General features: G+C 29.6%; 1 protein-coding gene across 6 annotated transcripts; it reads right to left on the bottom strand.

Annotated features, from left to right (window-relative positions):
- Window positions 1-9,083: 9,083 nt before the first annotated feature.
- LOC133310964 (probable protein phosphatase 2C 35) lies at window positions 9,084-12,405 on the bottom strand. Of its 6 annotated transcripts, none has more exons than XR_009751513.1 (4): window positions 10,938-12,405; window positions 10,007-10,138; window positions 9,716-9,776; window positions 9,084-9,610 (listed from the first exon to the last, which is right to left on the bottom strand). XR_009751513.1 is itself a non-coding variant. In XM_061511963.1 (3 exons), the coding sequence occupies exons 1-3, from the start codon at window positions 11,817-11,819 to the stop codon at window positions 9,774-9,776; spliced, it is 1,017 nt and encodes a 338-aa protein (XP_061367947.1). In that variant the 5' UTR covers window positions 11,820-12,405; the 3' UTR covers window positions 9,084-9,773. The 6 variants fall into 6 exon arrangements, 2 of the variants coding, with proteins under 2 accessions (XP_061367947.1, XP_061367946.1); XR_009751514.1 differs by having other exon boundaries at window positions 9,084-9,600; XR_009751511.1 differs by having other exon boundaries at window positions 9,716-10,138.
- Window positions 12,406-14,366: the final 1,961 nt, after the last annotated feature.

Raw genomic sequence — 14,366 nt, 5'->3', positions numbered from 1 at the left:
AATAATTAAATGACCATTTGTGGTGACAGACAAGGCATTGAATGTCCCACTGCCCATCACATTGGTATCCAAAAAGAAATCAGCTGTTTTAATTGCTTTTTATGTTGGAATTGGTCTTCTGATCTAAAATTCGAAATTTGAAATGGTTTAAAATTTTGAATTTAAATATAGATGGTGGGAAAAAAAAATTCTTTTAAAAATCGAATTTTAATTTTTAAATCGAATAATTAAATGACCATTTGTGGTAGTAGACAAGGCATTGAATGTCCCACTGTCCATCACATCGGTATCCAAAAAGAAAGTTTTAATTGCTTTTTATGTTGGAATTGGTCATCTGATCTAAAATTCGAAATTTGAAATTGTTTAAAATTTTGAATTTAAATATGGATGGTGGGAAAAGAATTACTTTTAAAAATCGAATTTTAATTTTTAAATCGAATAATTAAATGACCATTTGTGGTGGCAGACAAGGCATTGAATGTCCTACTACCCATCACATTGGTATCTAAAAAAAATTAGCTGTTTTAATTGCTTTTTATGTTGGAATTGGTCATCTGATCTAAAATTCAAAATTTGAAATGGTTCAAAATTTTGAATTCAAATATGGATGGTGGGAAAAAAAATTTCTTTTAAAATCGAATTTTAATTTTTAAATCGAATAATTAAATGACCGTTTGTGGTGGCAGACAAGGCATTGAATGTCTCACTGCCCATCACATTGATATCCAAAAAGAAATCAACTGTTTTAATTGCTTTTTATGTTGGAATTGGTCATCTGATCTAAAATTCGAAATTTAAAATTGTTTAAAATTTTGAATTTAAATATGGATGGTGGGAAAAGAATTACTTTTAAAAATCGAATTTTAATTTTTAAATCGAATAATTAAATGACCATTTGTGGTGACAGACAAAGCATTGAATGTCCCACTGCCCATCACATTGGTATCCAAAAAGAAATCAGCTGTTTTAATTACTTTTTATGTTGGAATTGGTCATCCGATCTAAAATTCGAAATTTGAAATGGTTTAAAATTTTGAATTTAAATATGGATGGTGGGAAAAAAAATTCTTTTAAAAATCGAATTTTAATATTTAAATCGAATAATTAAATGACCATTTGTGGTAGTAGACAAGGCATTGAATGTCCCACTGTCCATCACATCGGTATCCAAAAAGAAATCAGCTGTTTTAATTGCTTTTTATGTTGGAATTGGTCATCTGATCTGAAATTCGAAATTTGAAATTGTTTAAAATTTTGAATTTAAATATGGATGGTGGGAAAAGAATTACTTTTAAAAATCGAATTTTAATTTTTAAATCGAATAATTAAATGACCATTTGTGGTGGCAGACAAGGCATTGAATGTCCTACTACCCATCACATTGGTATCTAAAAAAAATTAGCTGTTTTAATTGCTTTTTATGTTGGAATTGGTCATCTGATCTAAAATTCAAAATTTGAAATGGTTCAAAATTTTGAATTTAAATATGGATGGTGGGAAAAAAAATTTCTTTTAAAATCGAATTTTAATTTTTAAATCGAATAATTAAATGACCGTTTGTGGTGGCAGACAAGGCATTGAATGTCTCACTGCCCATCACATTGATATCCAAAAAGAAATCAACTGTTTTAATTGCTTTTTAAGTTGGAATTGGTCATCTGATCTAAAATTCGAAATTTGAAATTGTTTAAAATTTTGAATTTAAATATGGATGGTGGGAAAAGAATTACTTTTAAAAATCGAATTTTAATTTTTAAATCGAATAATTAAATGACCATTTGTGGTGGCAGACAAGGCATTGAATGTCCCACTACCCATCACATTGGTATCTAAAAAAAATTAGCTGTTTTAATTGCTTTTTATGTTGGAATTGGTCATCTGATCTAAAATTCAAAATTTGAAATGGTTCAAAATTTTGAATTTAAATATGGATGGTGGAAAAAAAAATTCTTTTAAAAATCGAATTTTAATTTTTAAATCGAATAATTAAATGACCATTTGTGGTGACAAACAAGGCATTGAATGTCCCACTGCCCATCACATTGGTATCCAAAAAGAAATCAGCTGTTTTAATTGCTTTTTATGTTGGAATTGGTCATCTGATCTAAAATTCGAAATTCGAAATGGTTTAAAATTTTGAATTTAAATATGGATGGTGGGAAAAAAAATTCTTTTAAAAATCGAATTTTAATTTTTAAATCGAATAATTAAATGACCTTTTGTGGTAGTAGACAAGGCATTGAATGTCCCACTGTCCATCACATCGGTATCCAAAAAGAAATTAGTTGTTTTAATTGCTTTTTATGTTGGAATTGGTCATCTGATCTAAAATTCGAAATTTGAAATTGTTTAAAATTTTGAATTTAAATATGGATGGTGGGAAAAGAATTACTTTTAAAAATCGAATAATTAAATGACCATTTGTGGTGGCAGACAAGGCATTGAATGTCCTACTACCCATCACATTGGTATCTAAAAAAAAATTAGCTGTTTTAATTGCTTTTCTAGTTGGAATTGGTCATCTGATCTAAAATTCAAAATTTGAAATGGTTCAAAATTTTGAATTTAAATATGGATGGTGGGAAAAAAAATTTCTTTTAAAATCGAATAATTAAATGACCGTTTGTGGTGGCAGACAAGGCATTGAATGTCTCACTGCCCATCACATTGATATCCAAAAAGAAATCAACTATTTTAATTGCTTTTTATGTTGGAATTGGTCATCTGATCTAAAATTCGAAATTTGAAATGATTTAAATTTTTGAATTTAAATATGGATGGTGGGAAAAGAATTTCTTTTAAAAATCAAATTTTATTTTTTAAATCGAATAATTAAATGACCATTTTTAAATCGAATAGTGCATATTCGTGTATAAATAGGTATTTGGAACAACATATGTTCGTTTGCTGATCAGCTTCTTTGGGCACATTTGTAGCGTCTCTATTTCGTTCCTTTCTTTTTCCTCAAAGGCTTAGAGCCAATATTACTTCATATACGTTTGGTTATGTATTCCAAGTATGATTTTATTAAGGATCTTAATCCTACTAAGGAGGAGTGGAGGATTAAGGCTAGAGTTGTTAGAACATGGAAGGTTCCTAATTTTCAGCAAAAAAAAATTGACAACAACGTAGAGATGATTCTGTTAGATGAAAATGTATTTGTTTTTGTTTTGTTTTTGATATTACTGTTGGTTTGCGTTCCATGTTTTTAAAATGTATTAATCTATGCATGCGTTTTGTAGGGTGGAAGGGTCCACGCTGCTGTCAAGGGTTCTTTGCATATCCGTAAAAAAATTTACAAAGGAGAAGTTTTTTTCATAAAAAATTTTGGAGTTGGTTTGAATAGTGGTAGTCTCAGGCCAACTAAGCATGATTATCGTTTGTGTTTCAACTTGAGGACTGATGTAAAATCCACTATTGATTTTGCTATTCCCACCAATGGATTTGATTTTGTAGATTTTGACGTTATAGAGAAAGAGTCTTATGATTCCCCTTATTTAGTAGGTTTGTAGATTTTGACCTGTTCATGCTGTAAGTCATGCTTTTGTTGTTTGTGTGACGATATCATATGTCTAACCGTCCTTAATGTGTAGATGTCATTGGTTTAGTCTATGGAATAGGGGAAGTTCGTAAGCATATTATCTCCGGTAGGAAGACAAAAATGGTTGTCGTGGAGCTTGATAACCTCAGGTATCTATTGGTTATTTGTTATGTGTTATCTTCATTTGATGTAAAATTCTATTTCGTGATTTGTTGCAAAAACTGTGCAAGTAGGGGTCACAAGCTCGAGTGCACTCTCTGGGAGGACTACGTGGACCAGGTGCAACAATTTTTGGGAGTAATCAGTATCCTCAAAACGTGATGATAGTTCAGCTTGCTAGAATAAAGGGTTTCAGGGGTGAGTTCACATAAATATTTGATTATGATTTCATAATGGAATGTTTTAGTTTATTTCCCTCCTTATGGTTTTGAAATTAATAATAAATTTTAAAGGAAAAATTGGAATAACAAATACAAAGTATAGAGGATAATTATCGATCCCAGTGTACCAGAGATTGTCGTCTTCAAAAAAAGGTGCGAGCTGCTGTTATTCCATTATTCTGCTCTTTTCTTTATTTTATTTATCGCTGATTATTTGTAATTCTGAATTATTCATCTTCCATAAACTATATAATTCCCTTCAATAATTTTTTCTTTTCCAATTATTGTTTATATATTGTTTATGATTTATTTCGAACAGCAGCAAATACCAATAGTGCATGGCAGACGATATTTTACAACTGTTGTGAGTATCGGTTGGGCATATTTCTTATTATATTGCTGTCAACATGACATTTAGATTTTTTTAATGGAGATTTTGCTGTCAACAATGGAATTTACTGTTTTTAAATTATTATATTCTTTTTTTGTTCCTACCTTAAAAGTTACACGTTTATTTCATACGAACAAACCGATTTTCTTATTAATTCGTTTACGAGACAAACAAACCTATTTATTTTTTCTCCATGCATCGCACGGGTAATCAACTAGTTAGGGGTGAAAGTGGGCTAGGCTGAGCTAAGCATTGCCCTGAAAAGTCCAAGTCTATGTCAAAAAAATTCAATTTAGCCTGGTCAAAGCCTAATACGAGTCTAACTGTTATCCTAACTTGACCCGTTTACAAAAAAAAAAATGGCCTGGCCTGGACTGTTAGCATGTTAATTTTTAACTTCCAAGCAGAACCATGAATCAACTTCACAAAATACTCAAATTCTGTTGCTAAACCAAAAATCACAATTTCAACGTCCAAACAGAACCATGAATCACAACAAAACTCATCACAATCTGCATTTAAGTTACTTTCAAAAGCAAAATGCTCAAACTAAGTAACATATATTTCATCAGATCCAACAAATAAATTCATATTATGTAAATTAAAATAACTACATGAATCCGGCAAACACATCATGATGCTTGTAGTAAGTATAACCTCTCCTAAAAACTTTTTGATATATTCATATACATAATCTAACATGCTGAGATGTTGGTTTCTCCTTCATAAGAAATAAAGTCATATTTCTATTAAAATATAATCGAATATAATTGAGTTATAAATAATTACAATTGATTAAATTTATATCTTTTTCTTCAAGGCATGCTTATTCTATTTTATTTTATTTAAAATAAGTACAATATAGGTCGGCCTATAGGCCAAGCCTTGTGAAAGTGGGCTTACAGCCTATTTCTAAGACAAGCTTTTTCAAGGTCCAAGTCTGGCATATTTTACGAAATATACTAGGTCCGATCTGGCCTGACGTAGGCCCCTGTAGGCCAGCCCAGCTCAGTTTCACCCCTAGGTAGCATCATCTAAACTTTCATTCATTTTATGCAATTAATTTATCATTAATTGATTTCAATATCTTAGTTTGACAGTTATCAAATTAAGAAATATATAATTCTAATTGAACATGTGATATAGAGATGGCAAAACGGGTTCGGCCAACCGGGACAGACTAAGTCTTTTAAACCCATTGCTCGCCAAGTCTGCCCCGCCAAGCCTGCCAGCTCGTTCGGGCTAATTTTTTTTATTTTTCTTTAGTATAAAATGTCTCTAGCTTGGTGGGCAGCCAGCCCCGCCCAACTAGACGGGCTGAGTTTTTTAACTCATCTTCAAAGGCGAGGCAAAATGGACCAACCCATTTTTTGGCAGGCTTATGGAGGGTCGGGCCAAGCAGCCCGCTTTACCACCTCTAATATGATAGATTGATAGTCAATCAATTAAGAGATAAAATAGTATACAAAATAAAAATTGATTCTAAAATTTATGGCTAATTAATTCTTATTCGAGAGAAAGGTATATCATTATTATTTCAACAAAGTTATTATATTTACAATTTCATATAAATATAATTTAATTATTTTCTATTCATGATATATTCTATTATTATTTTTACCTAATACAATGATGTTAAGGGCCTACTATGCCAACAATAGTGCGGCTAAGGGTGTGGCTCATAAAAAAAGGACTTACATTTTGGTGTATAAATATAGTTACTTTGAATAGATAATAAAAATAAAAATAATAATAATAGTTATTATTATTATTAGTGAATTTATCCCATGATATATCTATTGAATAGACAGTACAAAAATATAATTATTATAATAACGTGACAATTTTGATATTTATTAATAATATTTTTTTTCATATTTAATCATATTTAAACTGTATTAATGCACATAAAATTGGTTTGTAATTATATGTTAGGTGCGTACTCGCATGTGGTTTGAAATTTTTAAGCATAATTTTATTTTCAATAATAATATTATCATTTATATTTATATTTTAATTATTATTTTATTCTAAATGCTTTTAATGTTCATTATTTTTTAATCTACTAATTTTATTTATGTGATTTCTTTAAGGAGTGCTTATACTGATTAAATAATAATAAATTATCTTTAAACTATTTTTATATATTTTTAGGCATTCTAGAATTAGTTAATATCATATAAAAATAATATTTATGACTCTATTTATTCTCTTCTATCTAATCTCAACTTATCTATTAACACTTTTTTTTTTATGTATTTCGGTATTATATATGCTTATTTTTATTTTTATTTTTTATAATTTTTTATGAGTGTGTTGAATCTGTTGATGCAGTAATTGAAATTAAATAGGTCAAAATACATATATAATATTTATGTATTTGTATTTAATGAATAAATATTAACCAGTAATTGTCGAGAAGAAGATGTAGAAGACAGCTTTATATTTTATTTTCAAAGATTTTAGTTCTACTATTTTGCATATTTTTTCCGTTATTCTTGCACCGAAGTTAATTGAGACTATCCATCCTAAATCTTATCTTTCTTCTAATTCCTATTTTGTATGCCCTTTTATTTTTAATCGATAGTATTAGGTAATTAATATTAAATTGGATTCCATTTATTATTAATTTCAGAATAATGAGAAAGTAAGATGTCAGAATTAATGTTTATCAAAAAAAATGTCAGAATTAATTAATCGTGTATTTTACATATTTTGAGAGAGGGTGTGTGACTGCATGTGCTGCCACTTGCTATCACATAATAAAATGCACAATTTCACATTGTGCATACATTTAGCCACCTGTATTTTTTTTATTTTTTTTATAGTTTCACATATGGAAAACACTTATTCCTAAAAATACACCACGAGTCTATATAAAAGTTAAGAAAAAATATTTGTATTTTTAAATGATATATTTGTATCATTTCTCTTGTGAGATTTACACATTTATTTTTTCCCACTCTCTCCCTACCATAATTTATCTTTTTTTCTCAACTAAAATAACATAATTTTATATCTTTTAAAATGAAACACACTTTTTTCAAAAATAAATTGCCATTGACTCTAAAGTGATAATTTATTTTACAGAATTGCAGTAATTTAATAATAGAAAATAAAAAAATTATTATCATTTACACTCATATTTTTAAATGGGTCCCATATTTGTTTTTATTTTAACTTCAACTCTTTTCTCTCTCCTATTTATTATTTAGGTAGGAGCTAATATTTTTCTTATGTTAATAATTGAATTAATCTGCCAGATATATCTGAATTTTTGAGTTACCTTCTTTTTTTCAACTAGGCATGTATTCGGCATTCCATTTTATTTTACAATTTATTCAAGCACTATGCCTTCGGCACTCATAATTTTTTTAAAAAAATGAAATTATTAAAAAAATTAGAATAAATTTTTTACCTAAAACTATTTAAAATACATAACTTTGTTTTTCATCCCAACTTTTTTTTTTAAGAAAACTAACAAAATATTTTAAAAATTCGGTGTGTTAATTTATTATGATTAAAAAATTAAATAAAAATATTAAAATATAAGACTTACAAAAAGATAAATTACAATACAAGAATCTACCATTCATATAAATAAATTGCTAACTAATGTTAATAAAATATTACTATTACTAATACCCAAAAAAAATTATTATTACGCATGTTGGAAGGAAGCCTTGGTATACAACATTGAATCATCACTCTCCAACTAAGGGTGCGTTTGTATTGACTTTTTAAAAAAGTTGTTTTTATCGCTTCCTTATTTTAAAAGTACTTTCTATAAAAGTTATAGCTATTTAAAATTTTTAAAAAATATTTGATTTTTGAAAAAAATATTTGTCTTTTGACTTCTGCTTTTTTTAAAAGCTAAAATTTTTAGCTTCTGAAAAAAAGTAAGTTTTAGGTTTTTTTATGACTTTTGCTTTTCTTAAAAGCATGCATCCAAGCAGACTTTTTTCAAGAAATATTTTTTTTTTAAAAAAAAAAAAAAACTTTTGAAGAAAAAAAAGATCATCCAAATAGGCTCTAAGAATTGTGTTCAGGGAGAAGTACTTTGGTAAGTTCAGCTTATATTATTACTTTAAGTTATTCATTAAACTGTTAACATATATAAAAAAATATTTTTTTGAAACAACAATTATTTTAAAAAAAGAGTAATTAAATTGATCATGAAAAACATCTGAACAAGATTGTTGAAACATAATACATATCATGTATCATTTGCCTGATTTTTTATATCATGTATTGTAAATTATATCAAATTATAAGATACAGAAACATAATAAAAATTAATTTAAAAATAAATATTTAATTAATTATTTCTTTTATTAATCCAGATTTTTCAGATTGATTCTTGAATTTCAATCATAAATGAAATCTTTATTTTTTCCCTTATTAATAATAATTTTTTAATTTTTAATTTATAATTTAAATCATAAATTAAATCAATAATTAAATCATTATTTCTTTTTTTATATTAAAAATTATAAATTTTGATTTAATTTTCATATCGTATAATATACGATCCATATCATATATGGTATCATCCGATACAAACCCCTATATGATATACCCCATAATACGTATCGTTATGTTTATGAATCATATCATCGTGCGAATCGTATCGTGTATCATACGATATTGATAACTATGCGTCTGAGCAATTCGAAGGTAAATAAAATAAAATAAATCCACGAGGGCCAACTGATATTTCTATATATACTTGCTCAATGAAAGTATGCTTAACAAGTATTTCATTTCCCCCCCTCACATTTAACAAAGCCGTAACAGATGAAATGAAACTACAACTCCAATCAACTAGGTTATTGAAAAAGAGTCTATAAATTTATAGTAAGAACATGAAATTAATCTTGAAATGCAATAATTAATCCAGATATGTTGCTGATACATACGCTGGATCCAGCATCCAAAGGAAAATTGTGACAATGCATCTAATTGCTAAGTAGCATATTTCTGCCTTCCAAGGGGACCAGTGACCACCATCTTTATGAGTTTCTTCCACAACCCAATACAAATGATAGTCACAACCCAATCTCCTTTCACAAATCCCTTTCATTTCAAGTTCGTGATTGATTTCCTTCCAAAGTTAAAATAGAGTGGAGGTGCAATAGCGCGTCCCAAGAAGGCGAGCTTAAGTGTTCTCCTAAGTAAGGTGGTTCTGTATGGTTAAACAACATGTAACTTGAATTATACCAACTGTGATTTCTACATTCTGAACAAGGTCCTTTTGCTGCCAAGATAATGCACTTCAAACTAGCAACCTTGAGCAGCCTAAACAAAACTGAGTTAGCATTTTGACTCGGTGACTTATATAGTAACCGTTAAATGTACAACAGTAATGCAAAAGACTCGAAAAGTTGGAACATGGAAATGTACCACTTAGGAGAAACTACAAAGAGACTTGGTGAAGCTTCCATAAAGCCTCTCTGTTCCATCACTGTAGAGCAAAAAGGGGATAAAGAAGTAATTGCACGGATCAGGATCAAATGATTAATATGAACCAATGTTATTGACAATTGACCCCACTTGATGGGATAAGACTTCGTTGTTATTTTCACAGGATAAGAAGATAATTTAATACTACAAATTTAAAATCTTTAAACAAGTGTGAATGTAGAAAACATAAAAAGCAAGTGGCACCAAAGGAATATATTCAAGAATCCATACATTAGAGAAGCCTTTGATCTGAACAATGATAATTGTTATATCATCTGTTCGGTTCTCATGTTCCAACCATAGTTTATGTGACTCTCCAGCAATGGCCGCACATGCATCACGAGGATCTGTATAGCTGGCTGCCTACACCATAAAATAAATCACATATTTATCAAGATAAGAAAAGAATCAAACCAAAAGTTAAGATTTTACCTACAGTATTGCAACAGGAAAGTAAATATTGAAATATTTGTCAACAGTATACAACAGATTATGGATGATCAGGAGCGAGCAGTGCTAAATTTAAGTTTCTCTACTGAACGACTAACTTACAAGAATTGTGTAAACAATTTGAATGTAAAAGGACAGTTAGCAATAAGGTTCACAGAATTATGGCAGCTATTACATATGATAAGTGGATAGACATAATTAACAGATGTGAAGCGGGGAAGCTTAAGTAATACATCACTCCCATATCACCAGCACTTATGGCCAAGAATTTTTCTTATGCTCTATATTTCAATTATATTTGCATAAATATGGGGGAAACGGACCATAGTTATGCTGAAGAAGAACCCTATGGTTGCCAAATGCCTCATGGGGAAAAACCATTAAAACCTAATAGTATAATGGTATTTCTCCTGGTATGGGCAGCTCTTCTATAGAAAAGCTTTTACAGATATTTTGCTACCGTAAGCCATAAACATAACATAACTAGACACAAAATAACATAATTGTATCCAGATGTTCAAGTCAAAGTCTTTAATTCCAACTTATATCCCATTAACAGAGAACATGATTTCCATTAAAAGAAGTAGATGACAGGTTTTACAACCATTATAGTAAGTTAAGTTAAATCAGTCAATCAATTTGTTCAGCGTGTGAAGACATTATCTAAATACTTAGTAAAGAACTACGGAAGAAACCAGGTTGCATGTCATACCATATCAACAACCATTTGGCTTGACATGAATTCAAACACGCCATCACTTGCAACAATAAAGAAAAGATGATTAGGTGTAAGCTGAACTTTTGACACCTCTGGAATAGCAATGACACCAATAGTCTCCGCCAAATCATCCCCTATACTCCTGGTAAATGCAGTTCCAGGATACATCCCATTTCGAACCCACAATCTCGGAGGATCACAACCCCGACTCTCTTCATCACCCCAATTCTGAATATCCGGATCCTTGAGCCCTTCCACTTGATCAACACTCAACACCCTTGCCCCACAAAGTTTCACTCTCTCATATTCATCTCTCCGATATGGTGTCTGATCAGAGGACAAGTCCTCAGCAATAATGCGATTCCCATCCTTAACAGCTAGCACAGCTCTCGAATCACCAACATTAGCAACATAAAGGGTGTCTCCAATAACAAGCACCGTAATTGCGGTGGTTCCACTCATAGAATCATCAATTTGACTAGCATGCAATTCTTGATTTGTAGTCAAGAATGCAGAAGTGTAAGATTGAACAGGGTCCTCCAACAATGCAGGGTCATTTGATAATTTTTCTACCAACCTATCCTTAACAAAGTTCGAACACTGGCCACCAAATTGACCGTGCCCATCATAGACACCAAATAAATGGATACTGGGGTTACCTTGGATTTGTGTCCTAATGCAGAAACAATCTTGGTTTTCTTTATCCGGCGAGTCAGGGTAGTATCCCCGTCGTGTGAGAAAAGAGTATTCCAAAGTGAAGTTGTGGGAAGGAACAGGAACATACTCAAGTGATCTCTGAGCGCGTGCGTTCTTCCGATGGCCACACTCTGATGAAGAAAATTTGCCGCAGCAATACTTGCCATGGACACAACCCATGTTTCAAAGAGATAGGAACTGAAAGCACCAACTAAAGGTTAAGAGCAACCCCGCAGCTCAAAGAGATAGGAACTGCATGGTGGATGCTTCAGGAAAAACTCCGCATTGTCGCTTCAAACTTGATCCTTCATCATTTTGAGGAACATGCACAAACCCTAGAGATAAAATCAGAAGAAAATTAGGATTTTGAGCTGGGAATTGTCATCAGCTATTGGTGTAAACAAAAGGGTTTTGGTCCAATTGTGGAAAAAAAAAAAAAGAACCAAAGAAGAGGATGATTTGAACCTAAACGGGTGAGAAAACCAGAACCCTAGAGCAACCCCACCAAGAAGCAAAAGGCAGAGACATTTTGGCCTTTGAGAAAAGGGAAAAGCCCTTTCACATGGAGAACGTGTACTGGGGGTTCTCGAAAATGAAAGAAACAAAGTGTACTTTTGGTTGGGTGCAGAGAATAGAGGAGCATCGGAGGAAACCCTGATGAAAAAGGAAGAGTCCAAATTCCAAGTTCACAAGAAGAGGTTTCGAAAGAGAGGGACGCAGAATCTACTCTATTCCCTTCCCATGTCCATGTGTGCGTTGCATATTTGCATGACTACCCCACCCTCCATTTGTCCCTGCACTAACAAAACTAACCCGTCTTCCAAGAAAAAACACATTACATTAGAAAATCAATTCTTTAATTTTTATTATTATTACTTTTTTGACAATTTAGAAAGACCAGAAAAAGACAAGGGCAATTTTCCAAAACTTTAAACGATTTAATGACTCTTGTGTCATATAAATAATTTTTTTTTATTTATATAAAAATATGTGGAGTTTATATTTTTTTTCTTTTTTCTTCACATGATTTTGTAAGTGTCCTACACATTTATATATATGTGGATAAGATTCGTTTACAAGTTTTTTTTACAAATTACACTAATTACGACCGGTCGTACACTGCATAATTAAATTATGACCGATCGTACTTAATGTAGTTTGTAAATATAACCTGCTTCATATATATATATATATATATGAGATAAAATTATCTTCTAAAAAACGAGAAACAGTCATCACAATTTAAAGTGGGAAACTATTCGAAATAGTAACTTTTTTGCATTGAACTTTGAAGTGTTTTCGTTTAATTTTACTGGGCTTAAATTAAAACTTTATGAACTCATAGTAGTTGTCTTTATATTTTGTAGTTGATTTATATATCTTCTAGTCGAATAAATAGCAACTGCCTCCTAATACTTCTCCCTTTTTTATTATTATTTCCTAATACTTCTCCCTTTTTTATTATTATTTTCCCCCTTCTTGTGAGGGCAAGTTTAGGGCTAAGAATATGAATTATTGACGCGGTAAAGCATAAATCGTGGATGTATTTTAGTCAAATTGATCGCTTAATATTTAGATTTATGAAAATTTAGGACATTCGGATTGAATAACATGCATTTGGTGCGCGATGGATTTGGTGGACAATTCTGTGTTGATTTGGTTGGTTCTTACGGCAAGAACTTGGACCAACCAAAATAAAAATAAACAAATAAATTATTGACTTGGACCTTAACCAAAAATTGACATTGATTTGGACCTAACCACAAAAAGAACGACACGAACTTGGACTAATACAGTTTATTAAAACTTAAAATTTAGAGGGGAAAAAAGTTTGAACACTCTTAATTTTGATCTAAACCTTAGGATTTATCTATTTAATTTTAGAGAATGTTATATTTACAAATTTTTTATTTACAAACTCTTATGAATTATACTATATCTTACCAGTAATACACTCTTGTATGAAATCTTATTGGTAAGATATAATATAATTTGTAATTTTATAAAAAATAATAATTAATATAACCTCTTCCTCCTTCTTCTTTTGGTGAAAATATAAACCTCTTCTTTAATTTTAAGCTATAATTATTTTTCTAATTAGTCTTTTCGTCTAGTTACTTAGTCTACTAGCGGATTTATAACATGACACAATTATAAAATTTTAACATTTAAATTATTCATTAAAATACTTATCTTATATATATTTCAAGGGAAAAATTACTCTTATGCTACATAAGATAATTTTTTCTCCTACACACCATTCGATAACTGTGTTTTTTCTTTTTCAAGTGGTGGAACTCACAAATTTATCTCTATGACATGAGATAACTTATCTCCTTTAACATGAGATTAATAAAATCCATATTTTATTTATTATGAAATAAATAAAATAAATATAAAAGTAATTTTATTATAATATATATTAATAAAATATATTATAATTTAAATGATTAAAATTGTAATTAATTTTTTTTGTGTTTTATATATTTTTTAATTTAATATTAAAATATTTAAAAAATAAAACTAGTATTCATATTTATTACCGATTCATAAAAAATATATATATTTTGACTACATTACTCATAAAATTTTCTTATTTATTTTGAATTATTCTATCTATTAGTATATTAATATATTTATTGATTTATAATAAATTTTTTATTAATTTTATATATTGATTAATATTAAAATGAGTAAAAATTAAATCAAGTATAACATACTCTAGAA

Source organism: Gastrolobium bilobum, unplaced genomic scaffold (genome assembly GCF_033153095.1).
Source record: "Gastrolobium bilobum isolate Gb01-03AN ecotype WA unplaced genomic scaffold, APGP_CSIRO_Gbil_v1 utg7006, whole genome shotgun sequence".
In the NCBI taxonomy this organism is placed as follows: Eukaryota; Viridiplantae; Streptophyta; class Magnoliopsida; order Fabales; family Fabaceae; genus Gastrolobium; species Gastrolobium bilobum.
This window is presented reverse-complemented; position numbering and strand designations above follow the sequence as displayed.

Coding starts and splice junctions, on each gene's coding strand:
- LOC133310964 (XM_061511962.1), bottom strand. CDS start 11,819: ATGGGTTGTGTCCATGGCAAGTATTGCTGCGGCAAATTTTCTTCATCA. Junction 10,139..10,937: donor GCCAAATGGTTGTTGATATG/GTATGACATGCA, acceptor TTTATGGTGTAG/GCAGCCAGCTATACAGATCC.